The 16,939-nt window shown below is 50.8% G+C and overlaps 1 protein-coding gene across 22 annotated transcripts in view; it reads left to right on the plus strand.

Annotated features, from left to right (window-relative positions):
- The window catches only part of Tacc2 (transforming acidic coiled-coil containing protein 2), a 191,743-nt gene that overhangs the window by 24,615 nt on the left and 150,189 nt on the right, over window positions 1–16,939 (plus strand). For 15 of the 22 annotated variants that reach the window (XM_046448736.2, XM_058580714.1, XM_046448749.2 and 12 more), the window contains exons 3-4: window positions 2,995–3,054; window positions 14,908–15,017. In XM_046448736.2, coding sequence (XP_046304692.1) covers window positions 2,995–3,054; window positions 14,908–15,017 — 170 coding nt within the window. The remainder of the gene's footprint in view (window positions 1–2,994; window positions 3,055–14,907; window positions 15,018–16,939) is intronic. The other 7 variants (XM_058580719.1, XM_058580720.1, XM_046448737.2 and 4 more) reach the window with 2 other exon arrangements.

Here is a 16,939-nt window from a genome sequence, read left to right on the forward strand (position 1 = left end):
TGGCTGATTTTCAAATGTGGAACCTGCCTTGCACACCTGGAATAAGTCCCACCTGGTTGTGGTCCATAATTATTTTGACACGTGCTAGCATCAACTTGCTAATGTTTTGTGGAGAACTTGTACCTAAATTCATAAGAAGTGTTGCTGAGTCGATTTCTTTTGGGGTCTGGTTTTGGTGTCAGAGTAACGCTAGCCCCACCAAATGAGCTGAAAAGTGCTTACTCCTGTTTTCTAAAACATTGTGTAAAATAAATCTTACATTAAAAAAAAAAAAGTTGGCAAGCAGTTTCGGTTATTTTTGGACACTGTGGACCTGGCAAGGGTGCTGCTGGCTGGGTCAGCTCAGGTCCCCTCCTTGTAGTCTCCGCCTGAAAGATTGTTCCCTGCTGTGTTGGTGTGGAGCAGGCACAGCCACCCACAGAGAGCCCTCCAAGGGTAGATGAGGCACAGGGCACGTCCTGAGCATGGCCTTCACCCCTCACTAACAAACCAAGGGGCTTGGCTTCAGCCCTCCCTGGGTTCCCCTAGACTCCACTTAAGGTTCAAGTTCCCTCAAGTCCCCACAGCTAGACAGAGCAGCAGTACTGACCCAAGGAGGGACTTTCATTCTTCAGGGACCTTTAGCAACGTCTGGAGACAATTTGGTGATAACGTCTGAGATGTAAGGGGCTACTAGCATCTAGGTGACAGAGGTCAGGGCTGTTGCAAAATATCCAACAATGATCAGAATCGTCTCCCCCAGCACGGATGGATTTGTCTGGCACAGAGCCCCAACAGTGCCAAGAACAGAGGAGCGTTTGCCTTCTTAACTGCTTTAACAGAACTCCTTCGGGGGGTGGGTAAACTTCCCTAAGTGGAGATGAATTTTGATATGATGGGATGGCCAGCACCCCGACAGAGCAGGTTCCTGCTCAGGAGGTGTGAGCCGCCCGGGAAAATAAAAAGTCTGAAATCATCAGTAAGAAATAAGACAAAGACAAAGATTATATTTAAAAAGCGGAGCATCTGTTGGGTCTTCCAGCCCTGATAGAACTGGAACTGAACAACTGAAGAGGGCCCCAATTCTGTGTTTAAGGGGGAATGCATCAAAGGTGGGGGTAAGGTTCAGTGGGAGGGGTCTTGTTCGGTGCTTGCTTCTCTGTGTGGCAGGGGTATGCATAAACAGGTTGACTGGCCTTTGGCAGGCTACCCCCATCTCTGGGGAGCATGATCCAGGCATTCTCGACCTGGGGAACTTCATTCCAGGAGTTCCCAGAGGAGTGGTCTCTGCCTTAATGGCTCAAACGAACCATAATTTATATATATATATATTTATATATATATATATATATATATATATATATATATATATATATATATATCCTCCAACATTCTGACCTGAATTCAGGCAAAGTGAAGATGCCTTAGCTCTCTCCCCATTGACTAGAATGGGTGGCTTTTGTCACCTGGCAGAGACTCACAGAGTGGGACACTGTCAGGTGAAGGGTGAGGACTCTCGCAAGGCTCTTGCTGTGTGCACATTTGCCAAAATGCTTTCCATAAAGGGGATCCCACCTCCCACGCTCTCCTCAGGGTGTGAGGGCCCATCTCACCATGGCCTTGCAAGCTATGACTGTTTTAATGCCTCAGGACCTTACAAATCAGAAAGGTAAACATGTGTGGGTTTAGATGCCCTCATCCCGCTCTGCTGACCCCTTGCTCCCCAGGCCTGCCAGCTCCCCACCCCAGCCTCCCCGCTATGTGGGCCCTGTTGAGTGTCAGGGTTGCCTTCCTGGCTCTGCAGAATTTCATCTCCAGCCTCTCCCGTCATGAGCATTGCACACCCAGCGGGTCTCTGCAGCCACCCGAGTTCCTCAGACCCCACTCAGCGTCCCCCTCCCCCATCCTGCTTCTCCTCCTGTGCTCTCCCTCCTGGGCACCAGGATCTGGTCTGCCATCTAAGACCAGAATCTGGAGGCCACCCTGACACTGCATGCTGCCACCCCCACATCTGCTGTGTCACCCTGTGATTAATTGATGGCCTGGGTATTTAGCCTTCTGAATTTTGTGTGATTAGGACTTTGGGGGGCTACAGGAGACAGAAGCCCACCCCCAGTGATGGTGGGCAGAGACAGGCGACATTGGCTGGTAGAAATGGGGAGTCCACAGCTTCAGCCACGCATTGGCTTAGTCCACAGCTTCCAAAGATGACCTGAGCTCCCTCCTCTCTGGGTCTTGCTTTATTTGCCTCTGTGATTCCTCAGTGTTCAAGGGCCTGGAGGAAGAGAAAATGTGCCCTTCCCAACTCCAGGTCCCCATGCTTCTGCCCACTAAGGGTCCAGCCTGATTTGGCCTCCCTAAGGAATTAGACCAGCCCTGATTGTGTCGTGTGCCTTCCCTGGGATCAAACACTGTGCCCAGAATGTGGACCCTCTAATAGCCCAAGTCATGCACCAAGCCCTGGAGGGCACAGGGAGGCCCGCTCACCTGTAGAGTTTGGAGCAGTTTCTCAGAGGACAGAGGTGACACTGATTCAGTACATCGTCTTATCTAAGGTTTCCCCTCGTCCTTCCCACAACCTCTCCCCTCTCACCTGGACGGTCACTATAGCCTCTGTGCTGGTTTCTCTGGCTCCATGTGCAGTGAGGGTCCACCCAGGCCCCATTCCTCCCAGCAGGCTCTTCATCTGTGAAGATGCACCTGGGGGTCCCTACAGCCTGCTTACAAGGGAACTTGGGAGGAAAGACGTGAGATGAGGAATCTCCTGTCTGTAGGTTAAGGAGCAGGTTTGCAGGCCAGCTGTGTCACCAGGGCAGAAGATGAGGGACAAGCCAGCCCAGTACTGGGCTTCTTCTCCTTCTGTTGTCTGATTCCACCTGGGTGCCCATGGGCAGGGTGGGCGGGAACAGGCTACGCAGGAGTGCATTGCCCACCTGGGGCCTTGGAGTGGAAGCCAGAGGCCCTGCAGGTCTCTGTTCCTCTCACCTGTCTTAACCTGGGACCCTTGGCTTTCAGCAGGAGGACGCCAACTTGCGTAACGTTGTCCTGTGGCCTCCGAACCCTGACGCTGTGCAGGTATGGGATATATGGTGCCCTGCATGTGGCTTTCAGCCCTGCTAACATCTGTGGCTGCAGACATCTGGTGTGCGTGTGCATTTGAATACTTAGGTTTCTCCTTCTCCCTGCCATCCCATAGACCCCTAGTAAGTTGTAAAGCAGTAGAAATGAGCAATACATGTTTAGGTTTTTAGAAATAACATTTTGGTGTGCGAATTCCCAACCTGGCTTGGCTGATGTGCTCTGAGTTGAGGAACGAGGCTGCTGTTGTTAGAGGATTGGGACGCAGACCTGGGAGCCATTACCAATGCTTCACGCTCTTCTGCTTTGATATCTGTCATCCTGGAGTGAGGCCCGGAATAAGGTAGTGGCCCCATCTTTGCCTCCAATGGGCAAAACGAATTAGTCATTAAAAAGATTAAATTGAAAATCCACCCTCAGCGTCATGATGCAGGCATGCAGCTAGCTGAGCTCACCGCTTTGGCTTTGCCCAAGGTCCTTGCCATCCACCAGATGAATAGCTCTCCATGTCACAGTGGTTTTCCTGAAGAGGCTGTTGGGGTCAGCGTGTGCCTGTGGGTGTGGCCGGGGAGGCAGTGAGACCCCGGCTCCTTGTTTGCCTGCTCTGAAGTCCCTGTCATGCCGTTGTGCGTCTGGCTTAGTCATCAAGGTGATGTGCTCTTTGCTTTAAGAGGTGCTCCACCCTGAAGCCAGTGCCAGGTGGGGTGCTTGATGGATTCGAGTCTCTGCCTATTCCAGCAGGGAGTGACATTTGAGGTTGTGAAATGACGAAGTCTGGTGATACCTTTGAACACATGTGAGGGTCCAGCCTGATTTGGCCTCCCCCAATCCCTTGAGATGGGCAGGCCCAGGCTGGTCACTATCTATTTGTAGGTGAAGAAAGAGGCTCGGGCGCCAATCATCCTGCTCCCCTGAGTGAGTGGAGGAGTGAGAATTAGAACCCTGGTCCTCAGGGGTCACGGCCAGGCCAGAGGGTTTTTTTAAATATTTTTTTTTAGATATTGATGGACATTTACTTTATTCACTTATTTATATGTGGTAAGAATATAAGTATAAATGTGTGCTAACAACCGAACCCAGTGCCTCACAGATGCTATAACTCACTGAGCCATAACTCCAGCCCCCAGGCCAGTGGTGTTCAAACTGGATTCTGGGCAATCTGGTGGCCTCCCACATTGCTTCAAGGACTGGCCCAGTCTCGACAGGGCTGTTGGAAGGGGAGACTTCGGGTCAGCAGCCCAGTTTGCCTTATGTGGCCGTGTGTCATAAGACATTTGGAAGAAAACCTTTGGAATCAGGGTGGATATAAGCCCTGATCAGGCCATCCTCGTCATTGTTCTGTCTTGAGTGTCAGTCAGGAGGTCAACTTGCCCACTGCCTCAGGACAAGAGGCTGTCTTGGGGACTCCTGATCCAAGGCTCCCTGCCAGGGGAGGGGCACGGGCTGGCTCAGGACCACACAGCACTTTGCAGCAGAGCTCAAGGGCTCGGCCACAAGCTCCTGCTCCTGGAGTGCAGGTGCTGGTTTAGGTGTTGAGGTTCCAAAGGGGAGCAGGACAGTCAAGGTCCCTGCCTCGTGGAACTTATGTCCAGCCAGGGAGCCAGACAAGCTGGACTTGCTGGCGAATAAGCCAGCAAGTTAATAAGCTGTTTTAATTCAACATGAAGAGAACTGAAGATCATTGTGTTAAGTGAAGTGAGCCAGGCACAGAAAGACGAGTGCCCGTGAGCTCCCCCGAGGAATCTAAAGAAGATGATCTCATAGAAGTTGAGAATGGAAGGCGGCTGCTGGAGGCTGGGGCTGGGTGGGTGAGGTTGATCAGTGGGGACTGAGTCACACTTACATGGGAGGAAGAAGCTCCACCTCTCCAAGAGCTAGAATGCTTTCATATAAAAATGGAGATAGATACATTTACCCTGATTCAAACAGCAATATGTATACTAAACCCAGTTGCTGAACCACTGAGCCACATTTTTATTTTTTATTTTGAGACAGGGTCTTGCTAAGTTGCGGAGCCTGGCCTCAAATTTGCAATTCTCCTGCCTCAACCTCCCGGGTTGCTGGGATTACAGGCATGTGCTACAATGCTCTGTCAAAATATACATAAATTAAAACATCATATAATATTCCATTAGTATGTGTGGTTTTTGGTTTTATGCATCAGTTAAGAATGAGTTAAATTAATAAAAATTTGCTTATCAGTCTCTATTCTAGCACCTGAATGGTTCAGCTACCATCTCCCCAGCCACAGCTTCCCTTCCGTAGGGGAGAGCAGACAGTGAGTTCATAGGCAAGCATCACTGCATTTCCTACATGAGCTGGGGGTGGGACTGCTGCTTTTTCCTCTGTTTGGGGATTTTTACAAGATTTTTGCTAATGCATAACATAAAGTGGGACATTTTCTCTGTTTTTAAGCATGCAGTCTGTAGTCCCTTGTTCTAGGTGGCAGTGGAGGTCCTGGGATAGTAGAGAGTAGAAGCCTGAGAAGCCACAGCAGGTGTGACAGGGAACTGGCGGGTGGCACCCCCATGAAGGCAATGAAAGGCAGCGGGCCCTGGTGTTGGGGCAGTAGAGGGGCTCTGGGCTCCTCAGGGGGGAAGACACAAGACAGTTTGGTGATAACATCAGGGACAGCAGGGTCTCTGGTTCACTTTCCAAACCCTGAAATTCTGGAATGTGGAAGAAAAATCAGCATATCTGAAAGGGCCTCAGTGAGTGGGCTCTGAGGTCAGCCAGGCACCCGGAAAGGTGGGAAGAACTTGAGGGATTAGGAGGGGGGGAGGATGGCCCATCTGGGGGCAGAGACAAGGTCAGAAGAGACAGTCAGATGGAGGATGGAGCAGCTCGGGTTTTGGAAGGGGCCCCAGTGGGGCCTTCAGGCAGCCGTGGAGGGGAGAGGGGATGTCAGAATGAGAGGACCTCTCTTCTGAGCCTCTTGGCAGCAGGCCAGCTGATTATTTTGATGATTTTTGCTTTTGCAATTCTTTGGCAACAGCTCATTGGTTGGGTGAGTTACTGACAGTTTGGTTCCTCGAGAAACGAGGCAAGGCACGGAAGACAGCAGGAAACAATTTTATTTGGCTGCAGCCAGGTTCAGAGGGCCCAGCTTTTGCTGTAATCAATTAATCCCCTGAACCCCGAGTTCAGGGAGTTTCAGAGTTTTGTACCCAGCATGCAAGGGGAGGGGCTCAGAAGTTCACAGTCTGCAGAAGTTCACATAAAAGCAGCTTTTTCTTTCACTGTTCTGGGCAAGTTAACCCTTCAGGGACAACACCTGAGAAGGGAGAGCTTCTTCTCCCCTTTCTATTCTCCCCCTGCCAGCTGGTACCATGGAGCCCAGTTGGTAACTTATCTTAAAAATGTAGACATCTCTGTGAAGCCCAGCTCAAGGCCAGAGGCCTTGTTTGCACATTTCTTCAAAGTACTATACTAGATTCCTTTGTGAAAACTAGTAAGGGGGTGTCCAGCACCTGAACTGCTGGTATCTTCCTGGCCAGTGGCCAAGTAAACAGGGCAACACGAAAATAGGAAGTTTATTGAATTCTTTTGCAGAGACTCTTTTGCTGATAGTCCTCAAATCAGCCATGGGGAAGATTTTTGGAGAAGCTCAGTTAAGACTTTTCTTGGAGAAAGGGGTGCCACTTAAAGCCAATTTTATTTTTTATTTATTTACTTTTTTTTTAAAGAGAGAGAGAGAGAGAGAGAGAGAGAGAGAGAGAGAGAGAGAGAGAGAATTTTTTAATATTTATTTTCAGCGGACACAACATCTTTGTTTGTATGTGGTGCTGAGGATGGAACCTGGGCCGCACGCATGCCAGGCGAGCGCGCTACCGCTTGAGCCACATCCCCAGCCCAAAGCCAATTTTAGTAGCTCCACCTCGGGACCCATTGACCGGTCACAATTATTCCTTGTTTCATCAGCCACACGCTGTTGAGATCCTAGCTTTGGTCTCTGCTCTGTGTTGGGAGGGAGGCCAGTGGCAGGGGAGAGCTCCATACTGAGCCTGCAGCCTGCTCTACCAGGTCAGCCAACGCTGCTCTCTGCCCACCCCTGGGCTGCCTCTGCTGCCCGCCCAGTCCTGCCTGTCCCTCAGTGACTGACACTCAGGCTGCTCCCAGACACGCCCAGCAGCCTCAGATACAGCGCAGCCTGGCCCAGGCCACTCTCCCTGGGGCCTTGCCTCCCTCACACCTGTGCTTGGAGACAGAAAGAAAGCCATGGGGAGGAAATGGGGTCTGCAGCCTGAGGACGGCCTTCGCCCCTCAGGCTGTGTGCTGTTCTGTTTGAGGGATAGAGGGCCTGTGACTGTGGGTGTGTCGCCAACAGCTGCAAATGCCTCCTGCTGAGTCAGCAGAAGGGCCTTCTTTCGTGCCTGGGGGACCCAGGAGATCCACATTACCACAGCCCTGGGCTAGCAGCGGAATAGGCAGCCTTTTCTCCCAGGTACTGACAGCAGGTAGGACAGTAATGGGAAAGAAATCCAGTGAGAAGACAGTTAGCACCGATTCCATATTCATAACAATGGAGAATCTCTCAGTAGAGGCATCACACCTGTCCAGAGGCAGGATCACTGTCCCTGGCACAGTCACCAACTCACCTAAATAGCCTGGGTCCAGGCTCAGGCCAGGTGCCTCTTCTGAGGGCCTGATTGACTACTTTGTCCTTCGTTGGAGTAGCCACTGGGGCTCTCAGTAAAGGAGCCTTGGGTCTGTTTCTTCCTATAGTAATAATCACTAGCATGTCTGATTTCCACCACGGCTTAGCCCTGTGCCAAGTGATGTGCAAGTTGTATTTTATTTGACCTTGAAAACAGCCCTGTGACTGATCCCCTCTTACAAGTGCGGCCCGGGAGGTGTCAGCCCACATGCACATCAGCAGTCCACCTTGAGCTGTGGGAGCACCTCCCTGGGCTTCCTGCCCCTTGACCTTGAGTCAAGCCTTCTACTGCCGTAGCTTGAGAAGGAGGGGATGTAGGAATTCCAGAGGGCAGAACGGAGCTTTCGGTCTGGTGTCCAGTGTACTGGAGAAGACCTAGCAGTGCACTGCCGGCCACTCGGCAGCAGCTCCCTCCTGTGTGTGCACATCTTTGCCAGGTTTAGGAGGTGCTCCTGCCACCACGGAGGGAGGGAAGGCAGGGATTTTACAGATGGGAAAGAGGCTCCAAGAGGTGAGCGGATCTGTCCTAGGGCGTATGGAGCAGGGTTTTCTGCCCTCAGCTAGCCCTCTTTGAACCCGGCTGCTTCTAATATAGCAAACACATTCCAGATGTCAGTACCGGGCATGGTCTTGAAGTCCCAGAGTTTCCTTTCCCCTACAGACAAAGCAGTCAGAACGCATCCACTCATTAAAGTTCTGTGAGGGTAGGAACCACATCCTTTTTTTTAAAAAAATATTTTATTAGTTGTTGATGGACCTTTATTTTATTTATTTTTATGTGGTGCTGAGAATCAAACCCAGTGCCTTGCACATCCTAGGCAAGCGCTCTCCCACTGAGCCACAACTCCAGCCCCACCAAATCCTTTTTTAAAAAAATAAACTTTTTATTCAGAATATTTCTAGATTGATAGACAAGTTGCAAAGATAGTCCAGACTCCCCTGCAGAGGCTCCCCGGCTTCCCACTGAAAGTGGCCTATTTAATTCTGGGTGTCGACCCAGAACCTGCTCAGCCCTTACACACGGGCACCATCAGCTCAGCCTGCAGACTCCACGTCATTGTGCTCTCCATCTTTTAAGGGAAGGGTGAGGACTCAACCCAGCTCGCTCTCACTCCAGAGCGAGTTCATCTCGTCCGCTGATCAGGCAGTGTCCAGTCTGAGGGCTGAAATCCCAACTGTGTGGGCTCCTCTTTGCTGGCCTGACAAAGGAAGTGCCCACTGGCCATGGCTGGGTGTCCTCTCGGCCTGCGTAGGTCTGTCCGTCCTGTTCTCTTGGAGGTGAGGAAAGATCTGGGATGACCTCGCAGACCTGGTGAGCAGTTGCTGCCCTTGACAGGGAAGCTGGGCGGCCTGCTGGCTGGAGCACGGAGCATGTGTTCTCCCTCCATATTTGGCCAGCCTGGCAGTTGTTTCTGAAACCCGACTCCAGCGCCATGGGGATGACCTTTGCTCTACTTCCCAGCATGCACCTGAGCTCAGGCTGCCCCAAGGAGCTCCTTCAGCCTGGAGGAGGTGGGGAGCCCTAGCTATGCTAATGAGGCATGCTTTAATTAGTCTTATTGGCATGAGCCAGAGAGATGGAGCATATTTAAGAGGTAAGTAAGGTTGGTGAATTTTTTTTTTTTTAATGTTGAAATACATTGGCTTTTCACAGGGTATTTTTCAAGACTAGAATGTTGCTGTAACTGGATAAAGATTGCTTTAAAATCTGCTCAGGGCTCTGGAGTATTCCAGAGCCAAAGAAAGGCATTTGTTTACTCAAGCAGTGGCAGCAAAGATGTGAAGAAGCAACTGGGCAAGTGCGTTTGTCACGTGGGCACTGCTGATGGGTTTGCTGCCTGCTGTGTGGAGTGTGGAAGAGGCACTTTAGAAAGGCGTGCTGGTGTGTGGGGATGCCTGTTGGCACCACAGGGTCCAGCGAGCACTGAGCACTGAGGCTTAGCACTGTGGGGAGGCTGGGGAAACGGGAGGGGATTTGAAGACACCGCAGGAGGTGGGACAAAACTGAGCACCTGAGGGCTGCATGTGCTCCCCTTGGCTCAGAAGTGGCTGCCAGGCCAAATGAGAATCTTTTTTTCATAAATTCAACCAATATTTATGGACTGCCTTTTCTGTGCCAGGTACTATTTTAGGCATCAAATCTAGGCAGTTGTGCCACATTATTCATAAATGTCCACTTGTTTTAGTTACTTGGAGCACAGCAACAAGATGGCAGAGACCATAAAGCCAGCATTTCCACTGTATGGTAAAGCAGCATAAATTGGATGTCAACCCATTCAGGTTCAAATCCTGGCTCCACCATTTTCCAGCTGTGTGACCTTGGGCAAGTGCTTAACCTCTCTGTGCTCTGATGCATGTTCTTATCTGCAAAGTGGGGTTTTAAGAGTTAAATGAGTTTAAAGATGTAAAGCACTGGAGCTGGGGTTGTAGCACACTGGTAAAGCCCTTGCCTAGGATGTATGAGGAACTAGGTTTGATCCTCAGCACCACGTAAAAGTAAATAAATAAAATAAAGGTATTATGTCCATCTACAACTAAAAAATATTTTTTTAAAAAGATGTAAAGCAGGGCTGGAGTTGTGGCTCAGTGGTAGAACACTTGCCTAGAATGTGTAATGCACTGGGTTTGATTTTCAGCACCACAAATAAATAAATAAAATAAAGGTCCATTGACAACTAACAAAATATTTTTTTAAAAAAGATGTAAAGCACTTAAAAGAACAGTACTTGCACACTGAGTTTACAGTAATACATTTGCTGTTACAGCAGACACATATTAGCTAAGTGTTGAGTGTTATTGAGGAAGATTTCAAGGCAGAACACCTGGGCAAGTCAGTTGTATCTCATCTGATAAATGGAAAATACTCTTTTACCAACCTGTTTAGTCAGCAAGGATTTTGTAAGAATCAGAGGGGATTCAAAGCACTTTGAAAAGAGCAGCATGGGCTGGGGTTGTGGCTCAGCGGTAGAGCGCTTGCCTGGTGCATGCGAGGCCCTGGGTTCGATCCTCAGCACCACATAAAAATAAATCAATCAAAAATAAAGGCATTGTATACAACTAAAAGAAATAGATATCTAAAAGAAAAGAGCAGGGCTGGGGATGTGGCTCAAGCGGTAGCACGCTTGCCTGGCATGCGTGCGGCCCGGGCTCGAACCTCAGCACCACATACAAACAAAGATGTTGTGTCCGCCAATAATTAAAAAATAAATATTAAAATTCTAAAAAAAAAAAAAAAGAGTTAAAAGAAAAGAGCTGTGTGCCACTGGTTGATTTATTTTTGGTGCTGGGGATGGAGTCCAGGGTCTTGCGCATGCTAAGCACGTACTCTGCCCTGGGCCACATCCTCTGCCCTGGGCCACATCCTCTGCCCTGGGCCACATCCTCTGCCCTGTTGCTTTTAACTCTGTCCCAATCTGTTTCTGCTGGAGATAGCTGGTGTTGTTCCTGCCGCTTAGCTTTCTAGCAGCAAGATGGGACACGCTGAAAAAGCATAGATGCTCCCTGTTTTCTTTAGAGACAGGTCAGGTTGCAGCCCTCACTGTGTTCCCCCTCCACCTCCTCTTTCCATCTGTCCTTTGTGTCTGTCAGGCCGCTGGATATGTTGACATCTTTCCAGAATTTAAAGAAACTGATTGGCCAGGCTCAGTGGCACATGCCTGTAATCCCAACGGAGGAGGCTGAGGCAGGAGGATTGCAAGCTCAAGGCCAGCGTCAGTAATTTAAGCCATTTAGCAAGATCCTAAGCAACTTAGGGAGACCCTGTCACTAAATAAAATATAAAAAAGGGCTTGGGATATGGCTTGGTGGTTAAGTGCCCCTGATACAAAAAAAAAAAAAGAAAGAAACTTTGGTTGTGGAATGCTGGGCAGGACATTTATCTTTTAAATTATTTGTACATTATTCAGTGACAATCACGTGGTGATTAGAAGGGAGGCAGCTGAAGGTGTTAGGAGCCGAGGTTTGCCTGACAGACAATCAGCCGGGTAAGACAACGCTTACCCAGATTCACTCTGTCTGTGATTCTTGAGTTATAATATAACATGAAAACCACGCACCCAAAGGCCGTGGTGTTCTCTAGTTGAGGACCTACCTCTGAAGCGTCCAGGGGGGAGCTTGGATTTACGGTGATTTCCACGTGCACTGTCTTGATACTGTGCTCCGGGGCAAATGCCCTCCTGGACACACAGACAGGGGCTGAGGCCCTGCAGGGCGGGGAATGGTTCAGCCAGCAGAGAGGTCACACCAGGCCGGGGTCAGCAGCCCCACTGGGGCGAGGAATCCGCCCGGCTCTCTCGACCTCCTCCTCCCCTCCTGACCCAGGAGGTCAGGAAGAGAGAGAACCCGTCCTGGCTCTGCACTCAGAGACTCTGTCCACTCAGACCGCTGCTGGGTGATCTCAGCCAAGGGATTGAAACTCCGAAGCTCCACTGTAAACAGGGACACAAACTCCATCTTCCTTCTAGAATGTGAAGATTCCAGGTGACAGTTCATGAAGAGATACTGGCCCCTAGCAGTTGCTCAAGGACAGAAGCTCTCGTTATCATTGCTGCTGCTGTTTTCTCTGCCGCCCGCCTTCCGCTACAGTGAGGGAGATTTTCCCGCTGGAGTGCTCACATTAGCACTGGACCCTGTGAGCCTCCCAAGGCTGGGATATCCTTTATCCTTTTACCTTTGGTCACAATCGCAGGAACCTGGCCCACCTCTCAGAAAAATGGGCCAGGCAGGGAGGAGACACAGGCAAACCCAGCCGGCTCTTCAGGCCGGCACCTGAAGGTCAGGTCCATCCAACAGGAGAGTCAGGATCCCAGAAAGAGCCCCAGGCACAGGCTGGGGCAAGAGTTGCACTCTGGGGTCCCACAGAAACTCCAAAATTAATTCACAGAATTCCACCTAGAGGTTACAGAGGTTGGGGGTCCCCCCTTCTGGGGGCCCAAGAGGCTGGGAGCCACTCTCCAGGCAGGAGGCACAGCTGTGACCTCTGGGGCTGTCCTCTGTGGTCAGCCCTGGTGGTGGTGGTACTGGGTCTGCCACCCTCAACTGTGGGCAAACAAAGGCGGGGTGGAGGCTTAGTCACCTCTATGGCCCCCACGCCGAGCACATGGTAGGCTTTGGATGAATGTTCCCTGGATGATTGAAGCCGTCAAAATCAACGAAAGAGATGGTCATTAAATGACCACTGCATCAGGCCAATGGGTGAGTTGATTAGCTCACGAGGATCTCTAGATGCCCCAGTGGCCCGAGTGGGCCTCTCTCTGGGTCACGTTGGGGAACAGAACCTCTCGGTGGAGGGAGATTTCCAGCCACAAGGAGGAAGGAGCCCCACAGAGCCGGAGGAGCTCTTCTTGCCTCCACCACCACATTCTCCGCCAGGCGCTGGGACTCTGATTTGTTTTGCCCGGGTACCCCATAAGCCAAGTGCCCAGGCCTGAGCTGCAGCCCCTGGGGGCAGGGAAAGCTGCTTCTAGCACACACAGAGGTACTGTGGGCTCCCAAGCCATGCTCTCAGGAGAGTGCCACCGTCTAGTTTCACAAGGGCACCCACAGGTGAGGAAATGTCCTGTTCTGCAAGTTGGATCAGTAGCCAGACTTAAGCAAGGAAGTAAGAAGTGAGGTCTGGTGCTCACTGCCTTCATGGTGTGTCCCAGGCAACCCAAGCTCCCGAGAGTCCTTAACAGGTGGGACATAAACAAAGGGTCCCCTGCCAAGAAACGGGGAGTTAAAATCTAACCAGCTGTTTCACCTCTCAGAACTTTGAATGTGTTAATGCACAACGGTGACTTTCTTAAGAGGGCTCTGCAATGTGGCACCTTCCTCCCCTCACAACTCCTCTGTGATCTATAGATGCACTCTTTGGATTGTAAGTGACAGATCCAACCCGCGCTCGCTGGGGTCAAAAGGAGAGTGCAGGGCCTCATCCCATGACCTCCGACAGAAGGGGCAGAACGAGGCTGAACCCCAGGGCCCCACAAAACAAGGCCTCGGCACCAGCAGGACCCTCTTCCCGGCCTCTCCACTAGGCTCCCCCTACCTGCCAGCTCTCCTGGCTCTTCTGCCACCTTCTTCCGTGGCGACCAGGAGCAGGGGAGGCAGTAACACCTGCATTTGCTTCTACAGAGCCCAGGGCCAGATCCCCATGGTCCTGATTCTCCAGGGAGTCCTGGGGGACTGACCTGAGTCTTGTCCACATTCCAGTGGGTGCGGGTGGGGGCTCTGGGATGGCATTTTTCATGAGACCTTGGGTCAGAAGACAGGTAGAAGAGTTCTTTGAAGGCAGACAGTCCCAGAGTAAGGGGTGTGGGTTGTTTGGTGGGGGAAAAGAGAGGGGGCTCAGGACACTGCGGGGAAGACAAAATAAAAGTCAACCACTGCCTTTTAAAATATGGTTTGGGTTTAAAAATAGAGAAAAAACCTTCTCCCTCTCCTGAATTTTGTACTGTGTTTCAGTGAACTTCATTTAAATCGAGTATTTAGGGGCTGGGGATGTGGCTCAAGTGGTAGCGCGCTTGCCTGGCATGCGTGCGGCCCGGGTTCGATCCTCAGCACCACATACAAACAAAGATGTTGTGTCCACCGAAAAATAAATAAATATTTAAAAAAAAATAAAAATAAAAAAATAAATCGAGTATTTAAAAGATCTCATTCTCTTTTTGTCCTGAGATTTGAAGTTTTAACCAAGCCTTATTTTTGCATCTTGGTCTTAAAAACCAGCAGGGGACATGCTTATTGAAGGAGTGAAAGAAAAGGTGACCTGGTCTGTGAGCGGTTGGGTAGCAGCCCGGTGGGGCTGACCCAGCATTGCAAGGCCCCATTTCTCTGTCACCCCACCCCCCGCCGGTTTCCAGCTGAGTCATGTTTTGTGGAACCATCCAGAGTGGATCCACAGGTGTGAGAACACTTTCAGGTCCTAGATGAACCCTCTCCACTTTCACTGGGAGCAGATGACACTGCTCTTGGTGTCCTGCCATACCAGTCCTGCTGCCCAGCTGGGATGGCACGTCTACCTGTGTTTCTTCTCCTTAGACGGGAGAAGGCCGCCTTGCTCTGCTCACCACATATCCTCAAAGCCTAACTCTGTGCCCAGTGCACGGTGGGGCTCCGCTGGGTGACAATGTCGTGGTCACTGGAAGAGTTCCAGCGCTTGCTTTGTAGATGCTTATCTGGGTCCTTCCTGATTTCTCTTTCTTCTTTCTCAGAGGACTTCAGCTGTGAACCCAAGATCCGCGCAACCACCTGAGGACGGTCAGGATACAAAAGGGAAGCAGGGGGACCCACCCGGAAGCCCTGACCACAGGGACTTGTCCAGGTAGGGAGCCCGCCCTGGGGTGGACACAGCGAGGCATGGCCAGCTTGCTGCCCCTCCAGCATTTGCTTTGCTCTGGTGGCTTTGGGAAATTTGCCTGTACACCTGTGAGAGGTCCCCGTGGTGAGGCCATGGCTCCTAGACCGCCCTGGGCTGGCCACACCAGCACTGATTAGAGAAGTAATGGTTTCTCTGCTGCAGGTGAAATTAGTATTTACACACTCCCCGGAATTAGTAATTGACACTCCAGGTTAGTTAGCTGTACGGTCAGACCTGAACATGGGAAAGATCAGGGCTTCCAGGAGGACACCGGAGACCACGTGGCCTGTGCTCCAGGCTGGAGGCTGTGTAGGCACCCGACCTTGGAACAGGGGCTTCAGGGAGCAACTCCTAAAGCCACCCAGGGAGGCGGGAAGCCGAATTCCAGAAGCCCACGAGGTCACCCTGTGGCAGGGGGACATGGCCAGTGAGCCCCGGGCCATTGGTCAGTGGCTCCTCGTTATGACTCTCAGCCAGGCCCTGGTTTCCCTGCCGTGGCTCCCTCCTGGACCTTTCCCCACATCACATTCTGAACCTATAGTTTTGGGGGTATTCACAAGCCCAGGGCAGCAGACTCAGTCCCCAGCAAAACAGGCCAGAAACCCTGGAGCTAATTAGTAACTACTTGTGGGTTCAACTCCCAGAAGAGAATAGCCCCCTTGAACAGTCAGAGTTGAACTTCCAAGACTCCTGATCATACAGCCCTGAAGGCACAAATGAACAGGAGCTCACGGAACACAATGCAGAAGTCCAGCCATGAGCCCGTCACAGACCTCGGAACTGGAGGTGGCAACATGCTTTGTAATAGCTCCTCAAAACCTGAAGACCAAGGCGACATTGTGTGCTTTGGGTACCTAAGAGTGACCCCTGGTGGCAGGAATTGCCACACCTGGGGGTATTCCTTCCTGGGTGGCTTGGGCTGTGTGGTTTCCACAGGAAATACTTGGAACCTCTCAGCATCAGCCTTAGATTTCCTTCTTTCTTTTAGTAATTTTTAGTTTTCAATGGACCTTTATTTTATTTATTTATATGCGGTGCTGAGCATCGAACCCAGAGCCTCACATGTGCAAAGCAAGTGCTCTACCACTGAGCCACAGCCCGGGCCCCAGCCTTAGATTTCTTTAGGCAAATGATGATCAATGTGGTGGCACATTATTCTTTGTTGAGGGCCTCGGAATGATGCCTTGAACAGCAGGCACCTTTGACCCCTGCCCTCTGCCAACAGTGGTGCCTCCTTGCCTCTCCAAATCCCAGAGGCTGTTACCTGTTCAGTCTGTTTATCAGGGTATTAGGACATAGGATTTTTATTGGTACTGGAGATTGAACCCAGGGGCACTTTACCACTGAGCTATACCCCCAGCCCTTTTTATTTATTTTGAGAAAGAGTCTTGCTAAGTTGCTGAGGCTGGCCTTGAACTTGTGATCCTTTTGCCTCAGCCTCAATTTTAATGTTCAGTTCTAATTAGACCTCTAAACTGGCTCCAAGGATCATGAAACCAGTGAATGGTATTATCTTTTCTGGAATCCAGTGCAAGGGAAGCACTACTGGCTAAGACCAAGTGTCCAGTTTTCTCCCCTCCCCATCTTTCTGGGGCCTGTGTCACAGCAGGACTGAAGAGCAAGATGTGCACAAAGGTCTTCAGCTTTAGACAATTATTAGTCAACTATTTCTGCTTGAAGAAGAACTGCCTCTCATTGGCGGGCAGATTGAGCATAAAAGAGCTGCCTTCCAAGACCAAGCCCAGAGCAGCAGCTTCCTGTTCAGGGTAGAAAACAGGACTGCTGGGACTGGGGTGCAGCTCAGTAGTAGAGGGCTTACCTAGAGGGAGCAAGGCCCTGTGCGCTGCAGAACAAAATCAGGATTATCCTCAATAAATGGCTTCATT

Source organism: Marmota monax, unplaced genomic scaffold (genome assembly GCF_021218885.2).
Source record: "Marmota monax isolate L192 unplaced genomic scaffold, Marmota_monax_Labrador192_F-V1.1 WCK01_AAM20220418_F8-fsc00076, whole genome shotgun sequence".
Lineage (NCBI taxonomy): Eukaryota > Metazoa > Chordata > Mammalia > Rodentia > Sciuridae > Marmota > Marmota monax.